Genomic DNA, 19155 nt, shown 5'->3' with positions numbered 1-19155 from the left:
ATCCCAGAAGAATCATTTTATCTTTTTGCTTTTTCATTTGCTACAAATTAACACAGCAGATTTGGTTATTGGCAATTGGGTTTTAGGATAGGTGGTATTCTGAAGGCTCTTGGTGCCTAGGTCTGGGAACAAGGTGAAAATGAGTAAAGTACTTATAGATCCAACAGCTAATTGGATCTTGTTTGATTTAGGGCTTTTTCAACAAAAGACATTATTTTATTTTTAGGATGAAAAACAATAATCAAATTTGCCTCTTGAAAGATTTTATTTGGTGACTTCATTTTTATAGACTTGGTAGTAGCCCTAATAAAGATTAGCTTTTCAGAAAGGTTAAACTAGGAAAGGTTAAACAAGAAGCCAAAGTGGTTGTCTGAGGAGGCCTTACAAATAGCTGAGAAAAGAAGAGAAGTGAAAGGCCAAGAAGAAAGGGAAAGATATGCTCAACTGAATGCAGAGTTCCAGAGAATATCCAGGAGAGATAAGAAAGCCTTCCTAAGTGAACAATGCAAAGAAACAGAGGAGAACAAAAGAATGGGAAGGACTAGAGATCTCTTCAAGAAAATTAGAGATACCAAAGGAACATTTCATGCAAAGATGGGCACAACCAAGGAGAGGAATGACAAGGACCTAACAGAATCAGAAGAGATTGGCAAGAATACACAGAAGAATTGTACAAAAAAGGTCTTAATGACCCAGATAACCACAGTGGTATGGTCACTCACCTAGAGTCAGACATCCTGGAGTGTGAAGTCAAGTGGGACTTAGGAAGCATTACTACAAACAAAGCTAGTGCAGGGGATGGAATTCCAGCTGAGGAATTTTAAATCCTAAAAGATGATGCTATTCAAGTGCTGCACTCAATATGCCAAAAAATTTGAAAAACTCAGCAGTGGCCACAGGACTGGAAAAAGTCAGTTTTCATTCCAACCCCAAAGAAAGGCAATGCCAAAGAATGCTCAGACTAGTGTACAGTTGTGCTCATCTCACACGCTAGCAAGGTAATGTTCAAAATCCTTCAGGCCAGGCTTCAGCAGTACGTGAACCAAGAACTTCCAGATGTACAAGCTGGTTTTAGAAAAGGCAGAGGAACCAGAGATCAAATTGCTAACATCCACTGGATCATAGAAAAAGCAAGGGAATTGTAAAGAAAAACATCTGCTTCACTGACTATGCAGAAGCCTTTGACTGTGTGGGTTACAACAAACTGGAAAATTCTTAAAGAGATGGGAATACCAGGCCACCTGACCTGTCTGCTGAGACACCTGTATGCAGGACAAGAAGCAGCAGTTAGAACTGGACATGGAACAACAGACTGGTTTGAAATTGGGAAAGGAGTGTGACAAGGCTATATATTGTCCCCCTGCTTATTTAACTTATATGCAGAATACATCGTGAGAAATGCCAGGCTAGATGAATCACAAGCTGGAATTAAGATTGCCAAGAAAAATATGAACAGACTCAGATATGCAGACGATACTGCTCTAAAGAGAGAAAGCAAAGAGGAACTAAAGAGCCTTTTGATGAGGGTGAAAAAGGAGAGTAAAAGAGTTGGCTTAAAATTCAACATTCAAAAAATGAAGATCATGGCATCCGGTCATATCAATTCATGGCAAATAGATGGGGGAGAAGTGGAAACTGTGGTGGATTTTGTTTTCTTGGGCTCCAGAATCACTGTGGACAGTGACTGTAGCCATGAAATTAAAAGACACTTACTCCTTGGGAGAAAAGCTATCCTAGAGAGTGTATTAAAAAGCAGAGAAATCACTTTGCTGACAAAGGTCCATATAGTCAAAGCTGTAGTTTTTCCAGTAGTCATGTATGGATTTGAGAGTTGGACCATAAAGAAGGCTGAGTGCTGAAAAACTGATGCTTTTGAAGTGTGGTGCTGAAGAATAACCTTGAAAGTCTCTTGGACAGCAAAGAGATCAAACCAGTCAATCCTAAAGGAAATCAACCCTGAATATTCATTGGAAGGACTGATGCTGAAGCTGAAGCTTCAGTAGTTTGGCCACCTGATGTGAAGAGCTGACTTACTGGAAAAGACCTTGATGCTGGGAAAGATCGAGAGCAGGAAGAAAAGGAGGCAACAGAGGATGACATGGTTGGATGGCATCACCAATTCAGTGAGCATGAGTTTGAGCAAATTGCAGAAGATAGTGAAGGATTAGGGAAGCCAGGCGTGCCGCAGTCCATGGGGTCTGCAGGGAGTCAAACGAGACTTAGCAACTTAACAACTACAAAACTAGGATTGGTCTCATTGCTTTGTCTGATGAGGGAAGGGACAGTTTAGTTTGTTCCTACTTCCTCTGACTTCATGCATTGTTTCCCTAAAGTGTTAATATGTTTCACTGTTACTTTAAAAAAAATAAGATTTAGAAGCAAAGGTATGTGTAATCCAAAACACTTCTTCTCTTTGAATTTAGAAATTATAAATATAACCAATTTTTCCTCCAGTGCCTCACCTCCTAGGTTCTGTGGTTGTTAAAGTTTGAGAGTTTTGAGGGAAGAGAATGGTATAAAAGAGATGGATATCTCTTAACATAGAAAACAGAATAAAGTACACTGAATTACTTCATGGAGCAAATTTGATAGAAACACCATTTGTGTAGTCACCCTTGGTTCTTTTGCGGAATTACTGTTGACTCATGGTGTAACCAGGTGTTCATTACTCAGAATTTTTATTTAGTAGAAGATGAAGTATGTATTCTCCTGCACATGTACCGGAAAAGAATGTTTAAGGAGATTTCCTGTTGGAAATTTCTGAATAACTGTTACTAATGTTATAGCTATCATCAGGCATGAATTATATTTCCACTGGATATGTGGCTGAGTATTGGTAATTAGATTTCTCTGTCACTGCCTTAAAATGAAACTGAAGGCCAAAGAAGTTAGAGTTATGAAAGAGAGAGAAGGAAGGAGAGAAGTGATACTGGCTCAGAGTCATCTCTCTGAGTCATCAGCAATGAATGCCACTTTACTGGAGAACATCCAGTGTGTCAAAAACCCTGTGATGGGCAGCTCCTTAATTTCTGACTGGTTAGTTTCTACACATTGATACCTCCAGGTTCCTTAGTGGAGGCCATTTGGGACTTAGTTTTTATGGATTTTGTGTGGTTTTATGAAGTATTTTTGTCTTTAAGATGAGATTTCTCAATCACTTTCACTATAACTACATGAAAAAAGTACTATTTGGAGTAGAAAGAATATTAAATGGATGTTCAGTAAGATGGAGGTTGCTGATTTTCAAGCAATAGCAAATGGATATAATTCTACATAGATCTTTACACTGAGATAAAACCATCCTTCTTTAGGCTTTAAGTTGTTATTAACAGTCAAAGGCTTTACTTGTGTGTTACTAGGAAAGGAAACAGTAATTCAGCTGTTAAAGGAGGAGTATCAAAGATTGTGAGTATAAATAGCTCAGTAGTTTGTAACTGAATAAAAGGAAACTTTTTAAAACTGTCAATGTTTCTTCAGCGTATACTGCCTTTAGTACTTGATGTTTAGTAGTTGGTGGCATGGAAAATAGATACCACATGCTGATGAAATACTCTGTTTGGGTGTTAGTGGAAGACTTAGAAGTGTGCTATAAGAATCCTTCGGGTTCACCCTGTCTGATAGAACTTTGTGCAGTGATAGAAACCTTCTAGATCTGCACTGGCCAGTGTGGTAGTCGTGTGTGAAATGTGGGTAATACAGTTGAGAAACTGAACTGCAAATTGTGTTTAATATAAATGTATTAATATTAATGTAGGTAAATAATCATATGTAAGAGGGACCGCAGTGTTAGCACATCTTTTAAGTATTTGAGAACTGACCAGCCCATTTGATAACCCTTACTTCACTGACCAGTCATTCAGTTCAGTTCAGTTCAGTTCAGTTCAGTTGCTTGGTCGTGTCCGACTCTTTGCAACCCCATGAACCGCAGCACGCCAGGCCTGCCTGTCCATCACCAACTCCCGGAGTTCACCCAAACCCATGTCCATTGAGTTGATGATGCCATCCAACCATCACATCCTCTGTTGTCCCCTTCTCCTCCTGCCCTCAATCTTTCCCAGCATCAGGGTCTTTTCAAATGAGTCAGTTCTTCGCATCAGGTGGCCAATGTATTGGAGTTCCAGCTTCAACATCAGTCCTTCCAATGAACACCCAGGACTGATCTCCTTTACGATGGACTGATTGGATCTCCTTGCAGTCCAAGGGACTCTCAAGAGTCTTCTCCAACACCGCAGTTCAAAAGCATCAGTTCTTTGGTGCTCAGCTTTCTTTATAGTCCAACTCTCACATCCATACATGACCACTGGAAAAACCATAGCTGCAATTAATATTTATTTTTAGTACATTGCTTGAAGAATGTGTTGCAAAGGTCTCTGTTTACATATCATCTTCCCAATGAGGCCCTTCTGCTTGCACTCTTTATAATTTATTCCCTCTCTCTCAGCCCATCCTATTTCCTTTCCCGGAATAATTTTTTTTATAGCCGTTATAACCATCAAACACACTAGAAAGAAGGCATGGATTTTTCCCTCTTTATATCTAGTGCAGTGTTTCCAACACCTAGAACAATACCTAATACTTTAGAGGTGCTCAGGAAATATTTGTGGGATGAATAAATGAGGCTTGTGGCTTCCCAATAATAATTCCCCAATTCATTAAGCACTTACTTTGCATTCTGTGGCAAGCATTGAGTTGGGTTAGCTATATTCAGTGCACCATGGCCACTGTTCTCTGTAATAAAACATTTCTTGGGACCATTATTTGAAACAGAACACTGAATTGGTTAAGTCATTTTTAACTCTGCTGTAGAATTTCAGAACTCGAAGGAAGCTTGGCAATAATTTGATCCAAATACCTGATGTCACATAGTGGGTTAAAGTTTCATCAATGTCATTTTTATCCTCTTCTCATTTCCCTTTTTCCCTCATCCACACAACCTGTGAATCTTTTTGCTCAATTATTTTTTTCCACATCCGCTCATTTCCATTCAGCTAATTCTCATTTTCATCTAGGCTTACCTTTCCCGCTGACTCTACTGTGCTGTGAAGACCTACCTAGTCTACCTAGGCAGAAAAACCCTTTGTCTTTCTTAACTGAAACTTTCTGTTCACTATAATTTTTATAACTAACTCCTCAAATCTAGAAACATCTTCTGACCACTAGGGCACCCTTAAGTACTTACTGTCTTTGAAAAAAAAAAAAGCTTTAAGAGAAAACAAAAAGAATTTCAATAGCTCCCATTCCCTAGCCTGAGGTCTTTTGTTCCATGGATCTGAAAGCAGTCCTGCTGGCATAATTTCAGTTTCTTTTTCCCATAAACACAGTCCAACATACTGTAGGCTTGTAAACATTACATTTCTTCACGTCATATATATAGCCTTGGTGATGTAGAAGCACGTCAGAACCTCTCCCATTTTATAAGAAACTGTGATGCTTAAATGTAAACATTGTGGGGTCATTGAAATATGTAAAGAATCTTAAGTGGGGCAAGAAGAAGCCAAATATATTAAGCACCTTCGATCATCAGACTGTAATTTAGAAATTTCTCTTATTTAATCCTCACAAAAACTCTGTGTAATTATCTCTATATCATGTAAGTTGAGTAACTTGTTCAGAGTCTCTTAATCAGTAAATGGAAAAGCTGAAATTTTCCACAGTTACATATATATAATTCCAAAACCTTGCTTTTCTCTCTGGTAAGCCATGCAGCCTTCTGGAAGTGGGAGCAGGCAAGGGACAACAGTTGCCATATTTGATGTAGAATAGGTGGCCGGGGTGTTCATTTTTTGCCTCCAATGAGTGAGCCACAGAAAGAAAGCAGTGTTACTGGGAGTCAAGGATGGCAGTACCCCTTAACTTTAGCATATGTCTTTCAGCCTGTTCTTTCAGTTAGTTCACTTGAAGTAGATGTGCTTTCTGCGTGAGCCTAGCAGTTGTGATTATATGAGGATCTATGTAAACAATACCTGACACGTGTGTCTTCTTTGAAAGTTGTTACCACTTGCAAAGCAGTAAATTCTCAAAAACCATCCTAAGATGCCATTTTCCTCCCCCATGGAATTGAGAGTTTCACAGCAATTCTCAAGATTGTTTAGAATGATGGATTAGTCTGTGGTCTTTATATTTATTTCATACTACATCTGTGAAACTTTTCACCTTAACTGCCTTTTGTTACTATGGGGTTGGCCAAAAGTACCTTTGGTTTTAAGGTGAAACTAAAAGACACATTTCTCATTTTCACCAAGAACTTTATTGAACAACATGTGCACCATTTTGTTCCACTGCCTTCTGCTATTTTTCAGGCAACCTTATAATTCCATCTTCTCCAAACTTTTTGTCTTTCTGAGCAAAGAACTTTTCCAGGTGCCTTTTACAGTCTTCCAGGGAACTGAAATTTTTTCCATTTAGAGAATTTTGTAAAGATTGGTATAAATGGATGTCCGAAGGTGCAATGTCTAGATAAATCAGAACTTCCCAGCTAAGCTGTAATAATTTTTGCCTAGTCATCAAAGAAACATGGTCTTGCGTTATTCTGATGGAAGATTGTGCGTTTTCTGTTGATTTAATTCCAGATGCTTTTCATCGAGTGCTACTTTCATTTGATCTGATTGGGAGCAGTACTTGTCGTAGTTAATCGTTTGGTCTTCTGGAAGGAGCTCATAATAGAGGACTCCCTGTCAATCTCATTATATACGCAGCATCACCTTCTTTGGAAAAAGACCAGCCTTCAGTGTGGGTGATGGTGGTTCATTTCACTTGCCCCACGATCTCTTCCATTCTACATTGTTGTGCAGTATTCACTTTTCATCACCCCTCCTCATTTGTTTTAAAAAGGGAACATTTTCATTACATTTAAGTAGATAATCACATGCCAAAATACAATCAAGAAGGTTTTTTTTTGTTTGTTTAACTTCTGTGGAACCCAAATGTCAAATTGATTGACATAATCAAGCTGGTGCAAATGACTTTTCAGTGCTTGATTTGGATATTTTGAGTATGTCAGGTATCCTTCACCTGGTATAGCATTAATTGTTCTCAAGTCACATCTCAGTTTGATTGCTGACAACTTCAACTCGTCTACCTGACCTTGGAACATTGTCCAAGGAGAAATCTCCAGCACAAAACTTCCCAAACCACTTTTGACACATTCAGTCAGTCACAGCACTTTCTACATACACTGCACAAATCTCTTTTTGCATTTCAGTTACATTTTTACCTTTCTTGAAATAATAAAGCGTAATATGTTAAAATATTGTTTTTTATTCCATTTTTAATATTAAAATGGCTACACAAAAATTCACCAATTCTGATTTTTGTAATGCATACTGATTTAACAGCTGTCACAGTGCAAGCCAACAAAATTGTTTCCAGTGAAGTTAAAGACAACTGAGTGCTACTAGAGCCATCTTGGAGAAGGCAATGGCACCCCTACTCCAGTACTCTTGCCTGGAAAATCCCATGGATGGAGGAGCCTGGTGGGCTGCAGTCCATGGGGTCGCTAGGAGTCGGACAGGACTGAGCGACTTCACTTTCACTTTTCACTTTCATGCATTGGAGAAGGAAATGGCAACCCACTCCAGTGTTCTTGCCTGGAGAATCCTGGGGACAGGGGAGCCTGGTGGGCTGCCGTCTATGGGGTTGCACAGAGTCGGACACGACTGAAGCGAATTAGCAGCAGCAGCAGCAGAGCCATCTTATAGAAAAGACCTAATGAACTTTTCATTCAATGAGCAAAGCTTAAAGTTGAGGAATGCTGTTTCTTCCATTGTACTGAAGATTAATAAATACTTTTTGCATGTCTACTGTGCACTAAGTTGTGCCAGGCATTGAGGGTTTCAGTATAAATACATCATGGTTCCTGCTCAGTAGAGAAGTCTGAAGATCATTGCAGTTTGTCTTTTGTGGTAGTTGTTCAGTTGCTAAGTTGTTTCTCATTCTTTGCAACCTCATGGACTGCAGCGTACCAGGCTTCCCTGTCCTTCACTACCTCCTGGAATTTGCTCAAACTATGTCCATTGAGTTGGTGAAACCATCCAGCCATCGCATCCTCTGTCAACCCCTTTTCCTCCTGCCCTCAGTCTTTCCCAGCATCAGGATCTTTTCCAGTGAGTCAGCTCTTCAGGTCAGGTGGCCAAAGTATTGGAGCTTTAGCTTCAGCATCAGTCCTTCCAGTGAATATTCAGGGTTGATTTCCTTTAGGATTGACTGGTTTGATCTCCTTACTATCCAAGGGACTCTCAAGAGTCTTCTTCAGCACCACACTTAGAAAGCATCCATTCTTTGGCACTCAGCCTTCTTTATGGTCCAACTCTCAAATCCATACATGACAACTGGAGAAACCATAGTTTTAACTATACAGACCTTTGTTGGCAAATTTAGGGTGATATATCTGGCATGATCAGTCGTAGTTGGCTCTTTACTCTTCCAGTGTTATCTCTTGCTGCCTTGATATTTTTCTCACCTCTGTTACTTCTATGACTGACTCAGATTTTAGAAATCACTTAATTCACGATATTTTCTCTGATCACTGAGGAGAAATTAGATACCTCCACATCCGCTAGTATGTGTTTGTGTAGCACCTAGGTACTTATCATGCTCTATTGTAGATCCTATTTCTTTGAACTGTAAGCACCTTAAGGACAAAAAACTATTGTTCTTAGTTCCAACACATTGCTGGGCACATAATCAGTGATCAGTAAGTCTTTGTTTGAATTCTGCTTGAGGAACTAAGAAAAGGCTTGTAATAGTGGAAGCAACATTTGAACCAATTCTTAAAGGATGAGTAGGAGCTCCCTAGGTGGATAAGGAAAAGAAATTCCAAACCAAGGGAGAGGTTTATACAAATAGATGAGACAATGAAACAAGTTTACAAGTAACTCGCAGAGCTTTCTAATTTCCACTTGGAATTTGAGATATAGGTTATTGTAGGATGTTATCTCCTGTTCAGACTGATGTTTGAAGCTGAAACTCCAATACTTTGGCCACCTGATGTGAAGAGCTGACTCATTTGAAAAGACCCTGATGCTGGGAAAGATTGAAGGCGAGAGAAGGGGACGACAGAGGATGAGGTGGTTGGATGGAATCACCGACCCAATGGACATAGGTTTGGGTAAACTCCTGCAGCTGGTGATGGACAGGGAGGCCTGGCGTGCTGCAGTCCATGGGGTCTCGAAGAGTTGGACATGACTGAGCAACTGACCTGAACTGATGTCCTGTTCAGAGCCAGCCAGAGTAGATAGAATTAGGTGGTGGGATAAGAATAGAAAGCTGCTCCCTCCCTCAATTATATATCCAGAAGTTGAAAATTAGTCTTTCATTTGAATATGTGTCTGTTTGAGCTGTTAATTTCTCTCCGTGAACCTTTCCCAGAGGAAAGTGATTTTCTTCCCAGTCTCTCACTGAAGTTCCTTCTTGAGACATCTCAAACTAAAGAAAGTGATATACTGAATTAAGCTGAGGGAAATGTGATTGAAATAGTGAAAAGCTCACTCTCCTAGGTAATCGAATTTATGTGGAAGCATTACACCTTTTTGATTGATCTTGTAAACTGTTGAAAATATAAAGCATGTTGTCACATTATTGTCTGATGTGCTGGCCAGCAGGAATTGAACCTGTTGTAAACGTCACTAAAGGTTTTGAGCGCTCACCCTTGTTTGCTTAGAAACAGTTCTTCAATAAAGTGAGACTGGTTAGAGGGCTTCAGTTTCTCTGTAAATCTAAGCTGTGGGGTTTCCGAGGTGGCTCAGTGGTAAAGAATCCGCCTGACAATGCAGGAGACACAGGTTCTATTTCTGGGTCAGGAAGATCCCCTGGAGGAGGAAATGGCAGCCCACTCCAGTATTCTTGCCTGGGAAATCTCATGGGCAGAGGAACTGAGGGCGACAGTCCATGGGGTTGCAAAGAGTTGGATGCGACTGAGTGACAGTGTGCACACACTCAAATCTAAACTGTAGCTGAGATGCCTTTGTGTACTAAACTTCATAAGGCCTCTTTTGCTCTTTCCCTAAGTAAAATTGGAAGAGATTCACAAATTTAAGTCAACAACCTGTCCCATTCCTTGAGGCAATAATCTGTGGAAGAAAAGTATTCTAAAAGTATCTTATTAAGTAAGTAAGTGTTAGTCGCTCAGTCGTACCCCACTCTTTGCGACCCCATGGACTGCAGCCCACCAGGCTCCTCTGTCCATGAAAATTTTCCATGCAAGGATACTTGAGTGGGTTGCTATTTCCTTCTCCAGGAGATCTTCCCAACGCAGGGATCGAACCCAGGTCTCCTGCACTGCAGGCAGATTCTTTACCAACTGAACTACAAGAGAAGCTTATTAGGTGACTCTTAAGAGAGAGTTGTCTACTTCTACAAAGTTGAAGTGAGAGTTGCCTTTGTATTTCTAAAATATAATGCATGGAAAGCTAGAATGAACTCAAGGCCTTATTGTTAAGTTTTAAAGCCATCAGGGGGCCAGTATCTTCCCCTCTCCCCACTTGTCTACTTTTGTTGTTACAGAGTAAATATTGAAGACTCTCTATCTCTCTAGGGATTAAGACTTTGCTTTCCAATGCAAGGGGTACAGGTTTGATCCCTGGTCAAGGAGCTGGGATCCCACATGCCTCACCACCACAAAACCAAAGCATAAAATCAATATTGTAACAAATTCAATAAAGACTTTAAAAAGGGTCCACATTAAAAAAAAAAAAAAAAAACCTTAACATAAATATTGATTGTTAGAATGAAACTGAGACATGCTGGTTAGGGAACATTTTTTGGTTTGGTACATCAGTTCAATACAGTCGCTCAGTTGTGTTCGACTCTTTGCAACATCACTGACTGCAGCAGGCCAGGCTTCCCTGTGCATCACCAACTCCCGGAGCTTGCTCAAACTCGTGTCCAGTGAGTCAGTGATGCCATCCAACCATCTCATCCTCTGTTGTCCCCTTCTCCTCCTGCCTTCAATCTTTCCTAGCATCAGGGTCTTTTCCAGTAAGTCAGTTCTTCCCATCAGGTGGCCCAAGTACTGGAGTATCAGCTTTAGCCTCAGTCCTGCCAATGAATATTCAGGGTTTATTTCCTTTAGGATGGACTGGTTTGATCTCCTTGCTGTCCAAGGGACTCTCAAGAGTCTTCTCCAACACCACATTTCAAAAACATCATTTCTTTGGTACTCGGCTTTCTTTATGGTCCAACTCTCAAATCCATACATGACTACTGGAAAAACCAGACCATAGCTTTGACTAGACAGACCTTTGTCAGCAAAGTAATGTCTCTGCTTTTTAATATGCTGTCTAGGTTTTTCAAAGCTTTTCTCCCAAGGAGCAAGCGTCTTTTACTTTCATGGCTGCAGTCACCATCCATAGTGATTTTGGAGACCAAGAAAATAAAGTCTGTCACTGCTTCCATTGTTTCCCCATCTATTTGCCATGAAGTGATGGGAGCAGCTGCCATCATCTTTGCTTTTTGAATGTTGAGTTTTAAGCCAACTTTTTCACTCTCCTCTTTCACTTTCATCAATAGATTCTCTAGTTCCTCTTCGCTTTCTGCCTCAAGGGTGGTGTCATCTGCATATCTGAAGTTATTGATATTTCTGCTGGCGATCTTGATTCCAGCTTGTGCTTCATCCAGCCCGGCATTTTGCATGATGTACTCTACATATAAGTTAAATAAGCAGGGTGACAATATACAGCTTTGACGTACTCCTTTCCCAATCTGGTTTGGTACATAGGTGACAGAATTAGAATTTCTGAGAGATTTGTGATTGTTGTAGAGTATGGATTCCCTTGGGAAACGACTCTATCTTTAGGAAATAAATATATCCTTAGCCATTTTTACAAGAACCAAAGTGAGTCCTGGAGTTAGAATCAGGAGACTTGGGTTTTAGTGCTGTCTCTGAAAGCATTTAACCTCTTGAACCTTCAGTCTTTCTTTTATAGAGAGTAGGAGATTGAGTCAGATGATCACTAAGATTCTTTATTTAATCTTTTGTTTATTGTGCATGCATGCTCAGTCACTCAGTCATGTCTGACTCTTGGCGACCCCATGGACTGTAGCCCTCCAGTCTGCTCTGTCCATGGGGCTATCCCCACAAGAATACTGGAGTGGGTTGCCATTTCCTCCTCTAGGAGATCTTCCCAATCCAGGAATCAAATCCGAGTCTCCTGAAGCTCCGGCACTGGCAGGCAGATTCTTGATCCCTGAGCCACCTAGGAGGCCTTGGATTTATTACTATTTTCAAATACCCAAGATTAGCAGTGAGCCAAGTCAAGCTGGGCATTTAAATTTGGCAGATGGTAAACAGTAGCCATATGAGATAAGGATCCTTAAATCTATCTGTTCTACTCTTTTTAAAAAAAATTATTTTTGGCTATGCTGGGTTTTTGTTGCTGCATACAGGATTTCTCTAGTTGAGGTGGGCGAGGGGTACTCTTCCTGAGGTGCTTGGGCTCCTCACTGCAGCGGCTTCTCTTGTGGAGCCCTAGAGCACAAACTCAGTATTTGCAGCCTGCGGGCTTTGTTGCTCTGTGGCATGTGAGATCTTCCCTGACCCAGGGATTGAGCCCATGTCCCCTGCATTGCCAGGTAGATTCTTAATCACTGGGCCATTTAGAAACTCCCTGTCTGTTCTGTTCTTGTATGGTTCTGTCAGCATGAACTAGATTCTGTAGTACAGTTTCCAGGCTCTGTGTATGTGTGTGTGTGTTTAATGTGCCTGTTTTGAACTAATTCATGATAGTCCACACGTCTGGGCTGTTCCATCTGCTTAATGTTTCTGTGCACCAACCCTGATTGTGTTCAGACTTTCTCCTTGGCCTGCTTCTTCCAGTTTGCTCTCTGGATTCATGGTACAGAAATGTCATCCTCTTCCGTTTCTGACGAACTTTTTGGTAATGGCTGGGTTTTCTGGCCTAAGCTCTCCTTTTTTGACTTGTTTTTTCACTGTAACAACAATGATGAGTATTGCTTGCATTTACTGAGAGCTTCCCATGAGCCAGACACATTATAAAGTGCTTTATTTCTGTTTGTGTCATTTAATCCTTACTACTGCCTTGTACTGCTAAGTATTGTTATGCCCACTTTACAGATTAGGTAACTGAGGCCCAGGGAGATGAAGTAACTTGCCTAGTGTTCACACCCTGTAATAGAGCTGGAATTAAAATGGTAGTCTGCCTCCAAAGCTCATCTTCTTAAACCATATACTGTGTTTTCTTCATGGGGATGATAACGATGATATGTTGAGCGTCTGCTAGGTGCTGGGGAATGTTTTCCCACCTCTTCCTTCTGCGGTTTCCAGTAGCAGAGGTGCTGTTGCACATGGTGTTCTTTTAGGCTAATAAGTGTAAGGGCCAGCTTTGAAGGTATTTGACATTTCTTAGGTTGGAGCATTCTTTCAATGTAAAATTTCAATGTATTTTTCCTTTAATTCTTTCCAATTTTAAAGGTCAATATCATATTTTTTTTTACTACTATTACTAACAACTAGTTTTTGTCCAAGTGTACACATTTTTTCTTCCTGATGCCTTAGCATTGTCATTTTCTTATTCCTTGGTGGTGGTTTAGTCACTGAGTTGTGTCCAACTCTTGCAACCCCAGGGACTGTAGTCTGCCAGACTCCTCTGTTCATGGGATTTTCCAGGCAAGAATGCTGGAGTGGGTTGTCATATCCTTCTCTAGGAGATCTTCTCTAACCCAGGAATCAAACCCAGGTCTCCTGCATTGCAGGCAGATTCTTTTACCAATTGAGCTACGAGGGCAGCCTCTTATTCCTTACCTTTGCTATTTAATCAAGAGCAGATAATAGAGGGAATTTCTTGAAGGTCCAGTGGATAAGACACCACATTTCCACCACGGGGGCATAGGTTCAATCCCTGGTGGGGGGACTAAGATCCTCATGCTAGGAAGCATGGCCACAAAATTAAAAAAAAAAAACAACCAGATAATAGAGATAAGATAATGGGGAAAGAAGAGCAGTGCTAATGAAAGGCAAAGGGAAAAATCCAAATACTAGAAATCTTCCTGGAATCTGAGTTTGCAGAACAAAGATTTAAGCTAAAAGCTCATTTTCAGGGGTAGCTGTCTTTTGTTAAAGGAATATTAGGGCTTTGACAAACACAGGATTTGACCTCACTAGCTTTAGTATTCTTATCTGATAATAAGATAAATAATATATTCTTCACAATTCCTGTTTAGTTGTGGTGATAATTAAAGGATATAGACAGGTAAAGCTCCTTAATATAGTGCTCAAAATTATTCAGTTCAGTCACTCAGTCGTGTCCGACTCTTTGTGACCCCATGAATCGCAGCACGCCAGGCCTCCCTGTCCATCACCAACTCCCAGAGTTTACTCAAACTCATATCCATCAAGTCAGTGATGCCATCCAGCCATCTCATCCTCTGTCGTCCCCTTCTCCTCCACCTTTAATCCCTCCCAGCATCAGAGTCTTTTCCAGTGAGTCAACTCTTTGCATGAGGTGGTCAAAGTACTGGAGTTTCAGCTTTAGCATCATTCCTTCCAAAGAAATCCCAGGGCTGATCTCCTTTAGAATGGACTGGTTGGATCTTCTTGCAGTCCAAGGGACTCTCAAGAGTCTTCACCAACACCACAGTTCAAAAGCATCAATTCTTTGGCGCTCAGCTTTCTTCGCAATCCAACTCTCACACCCATACATGACCACTGGAAAAACCATAGCCTTGACTAGACGGACCTTTGTTGGCAAAGTAATGTCTCTGCTTTTTAATATGCTATCTAGATTGGTCATAACTTTCCTTCCAAGAAGTAAGCGTCTTTTAATTTCATGGCTGCAGTCACCATCTGCAGTGATTTTGGAGCCCAAAAAAATAAAGGCACTGACACTGTTTTCACTGTTTCCCCATCTATTTTCCATGAAGTGATGGGACCAGATGCCATGATCTTCGTTTTCTGAATGTTGAGCTTTTAAGCCAACTTTTTCGCTCTCCTCTTTCACTTTCATCAAGAGGCTTTTTAGTTCCTCTTCACTTTCTGCCGTAAGGGTGGTGTCATCTGCATATCTGAGGTTATTGATATTTCTCCCAGCAATCTTGATTCCTCAATATTATTATTGAATTTAAACAGGAAGAAAAATACTACAAGTTGTTGTTTTTCAGTTGCTAAGTCATGTCTGACTCTTTTGCGACCCCATGAACTTTAAGCCCTCCAGGCTCCTCTGTCCTGGGATTTTCCAGGCAAGAATACTGGAGTGAGTTGCCTTCTCCAAGAGATCTTCTCAACCCAGAGATCAAACCCACATCTTCTGCATTGACAGGTGGATTCTTCACCATTGAGTCACTAGGGAAACCTGAAGTATTACATAATATCTTACAAATGTTTATTTCAGTTTTACTATTTTAGTGAGCCAGATTTTCAGATATATTTCTTTTTATTTTTAGAAAAAGTCTACTTAGTTCTAAAATATTGTCTCTAATGTTATTAATTCCCAGTACACAAATCTCATTCTGCTCTGAGTATGCTCTCACAGGTAGGAGATACAGTTTTAGGGCAAGCAGTAAAGAGTCAGAATGGTCTGATTTTGAGGCAAGCCTGTGTCTAGAACATACCTTTGAATGGACTTCTGCTCCCATCAGCCTGCTTATGCATAACCCTGATGTTTTTTGTGTGATTAAATTAAAATTAAATTGAAGTCTTTGGTAGTCTCGCTTCGTGACTGGGAGTCTGGAAAGTTGTAACCCAGCTCAGTGTCAGAAAAAGTAGGTGTGGACTTTCAGGGCTGTGCCTCTCAGCAACTAGAATGTGGTTGGCAGTCTCCTCCCCTTCCTGCCCTGGAGCTCTTCACAGTGTGCACTCTGGAATGACAGGCATTCCTGTGTGAAGAGAGCCAGCGTGAAGACATATTTGTGAGAACCACCAGTGCCTGGTCCGGGCGGGATACAGGGAAACAGAAACTCCCGCAGATTAACTGACCTGGTGCCGTGTTCTGATGTCTGGCGGTGACACTGAGAGAGGAGTGCACGACCCCTCCTTATGTGGATTTATCATTTAAGAAAAGTTTGCTTTGGTCCGGGACAATTTGCTGTTGTGAGACACTTCAGACAACATAATCATGGGGCAAGCTGACATCTCCAGACCGGTAAATCCAGATGGAGTTGGTGAGTAATAGAAGGCAATAAAACAAACTCTTGACAGAGGCAAGGCAGGTTTACAGGTGAAGTTGAATATTTTATAGGAATTTGAGTGTGAGGATTTTGATGTTTTTAACTTCAGGATGTTTAATCACTTTGTGAAGAATAAATGAAGAAAAATATGTTAATTTTTCATTCAATTATATTAATTTACAACTCATAGTTTTGTTTTACTTGATCCTTTTGGACTTTTAAGATAATATTGCTAGGAAATCATCTGTTAATTTCTTACCCTTGCAGAAAATAAGTGCTATAAGAACTCATGGTTGTTTAGAAATCAGTGGTATTTTACTGCTGTTTTACAGGACTTGAACTGTTGATATATACAGTGGTATAGAACTAGAATTGTTGACTTCTGTAAACAGGACATGTTTTGTTTTGGTTTGATTTGTTTTTCTGGCCATGGCATGAGGGATCTTAGTTCCCGAACCAGTTCCACTGTGCCCCCTACAGTGGAAGCACAGAATCCTAACCACTGGACTGCTGGGGAATTCCCAACAGGACCATTTTTAAGATTTAAGTTAATGTTTTAGACTCAGTTGTACATTTTCCAGATAAGTCTCAAGCTTCTTCCATTGTGCTGGTGTTTCCGTTTCTCATAAGGCAACACTTGGTATAAATATTTCTGAAGTCAGCGCTATGCATTTGAAGTGTTATTGTCTCAGAAATAGCTGGAGACCAGGCTGATCATTGTAAGTGTAGCCAGTTTCAAAGAATATAAGTGAAATGGAAGTTCACTGTCACTGAGACTCGTTTTCCTAACATTGTGCAGTTTTATATAAGATGAAGATGGAAAGGTGGAAAAAATAGATTTAAGTGGATATTCATTAAAGGGTTGTTAAATGTAAACAGAGTGGGGGAAAACCTGTGAATCATTTCTTGACATTATACTTTTTTAAAAAAAGGTTTATACCTTCTTATACCTTCTCTTTGATTTATGAAGCACCATAAAATATGTTCAGTCCCAGGCTACTTTTTTTTCCCCCAGAAATAAAAAATGTTAGTGACTTTAAAGAAAGCCATGAAGTGTGGGAACACAGGTAACACTCCCAAATATGTCTTGTGATTTAATGTAATTTCATTTCTAGAGGTGTGTTTTCCCCTGAGAACTTGCCAGATGAAATTCCTACAAAATAATTTTCATGTTTTATTGAAACTTGGGCACATCAGTTGCAAAGTAAGCGATTCAGCCACAGATTTTTAGAACTGAAATCAGAACTTGACTGACTTTACTTTGATCACCAGGGCTGAATCCATATCGATTCAGTAGCTCACTTTTTTTTCTTAATGAAATATTTTATAGGTAGAAAAGGGTATAGAGGAAAATATAAAAGATCCTCTGGGGCTTCTACTTATCTTAAGAGATAAAATTAAAAATGGAGATATTTCCCCCATCCCCTCTCTCTATGCCCACATTCCCTTATGATAGCATTTTGCTTCTTTGCTCCCAGAGGTAACCACTCTCCAGAATTTAGTCAATTCCCTTTTGGGCCACTAAATTTTCCTGTGGTTTCTACTACAAAGATAGTTCTTTGTTAATAAATCAGGATGTAAATCATGCTAGGCATTTATCTATGAGATGGAAATGAAAGGTCTTTGAAAAGCAAGATGGGTAAGCAGGTACAACTTACTAATGAGTGGTGATATTTATGCAGAATGCTCATTTAACATCTAATACTAGACAAAAAATTTCATCTCAGTAGATAAAATTCATAATCTTTTCTGCCTATAAAAAAAGTAGGCCTCATCATTGATCAGTTTTTCTGCCTACCAACAACCCTAATAAAAGATTTCTGAAGTAGGGATTTCCCTGGTGGCCTAGTGGCTACGGTTCTGAGTTTTCACTGCTATTATCTGGGTTTAATCCCTGGTTCTTGAACTGAGATCCTACAAGACGCACAGTGCGGCCGGAAAAAAAAAAGACCTATGAGGAAGAAATAGCGATCTCTCGGGTACCTAACTAAGGCTTTTATATTCTGAGTTTAATTTTTGGATTTTATTTCCTATTATCTATGTAATTCAAAGGTAACGACAAGCTATTTTCATGGACAGACTTAATTTTGTCATTTATAATTCTGTCATTTAGAATTCAGGATGTATTCTATTTGAGCAAATCAGGACCAGGTCTTGAAGGCTCAACATTGATGACTTTGAGGACTATACCATTACTATAAAGTCTTTTACCAAACAGTTTCTTCATGAAATTTTAAAAGCATTTCAGTGGGTAGGTGTCTGGTAAGAATATTTTACCAGAATCTTTGGAAAGATAAATGTAGAAAGTAAATTAAGAGCTAAGTCATTTGTTCAAAGTTCTCGGCCTGTAATACAGTAGTTAGTTTTAAGCTTCAAACTTGATGGTACTGGGTTTGGCAAGCCAAATGATGCAAAAATAAACAGATGAATATATTGATATCTTATTATTTTCAAGGCACTGTGAATGTGGCAGACTCTATGGGTATAATTCCTGTCTGTGCCTTTAAGAAGTTTACTTTCTAGTTAAGAATTTATAATATTGGGCTTCCCTGGTGGCTCATTGGTAAAGAATCTGCCTGCCGATGCAGGAAACACAGCTTCAATCCCTGATCCAGGAAGACCCCGCATTCCACAGAGCAACTAAGCCCATGCACCACAACTGTTGAGCCTGCGCTGTAGAGCCCAGGAGCTGCAGTTTCTGAAGCTCGAGCGCCTAGAGCCCCCATGCTCCCCAGCAAGAAAAGCCACCACAATGAGAAGCCCAAGTACCTCAAGTACCACAGCTAGAGTGGCCCCTGCTTGCTGCAACGGGAGAAAAGCCTGCGCAGCAACAAAGACCCAGCACAGCCAAAAACAAACAAACAAGTAAATCTTAAAAGAATGCAAAATATTAAAAGTAAAAGTTTTACATATTTTAAAATTTGTCTAAGACATATTCCATTTTTTAAGGTTGTTAGCTGCCCATGGCTTATAATGGAAGTATTGAGGTGTTAACCAAGAAGAGTCTGCTTTCAAATAAATAACTTTGCAGGAGAACTC

General features: G+C 40.0%; 1 protein-coding gene across 3 annotated transcripts in view; it reads left to right on the top strand.

Moving 5' to 3' along the window:
* The window catches only part of PHACTR4 (phosphatase and actin regulator 4), a 105605-nt gene that overhangs the window by 40264 nt on the left and 46186 nt on the right, over window positions 1-19155 (top strand). Inside the window, exon 1 of one of the 3 annotated variants that reach the window (XM_052654895.1) lies at window positions 16023-16110. The exons of the other annotated variants lie outside the window; for them this stretch is intronic. Coding sequence (XP_052510855.1) covers window positions 16065-16110 — 46 coding nt within the window. The 5' untranslated portion in view covers window positions 16023-16064. Of the gene's footprint in view, window positions 1-16022; window positions 16111-19155 lie in introns of those variants that run through there. 3 annotated transcript variants of the gene reach the window in all.

This window comes from Budorcas taxicolor, chromosome 2 (genome assembly GCF_023091745.1).
Source record: "Budorcas taxicolor isolate Tak-1 chromosome 2, Takin1.1, whole genome shotgun sequence".
NCBI classification, from domain to species: domain Eukaryota; kingdom Metazoa; phylum Chordata; class Mammalia; order Artiodactyla; family Bovidae; genus Budorcas; species Budorcas taxicolor.
This window is presented reverse-complemented; position numbering and strand designations above follow the sequence as displayed.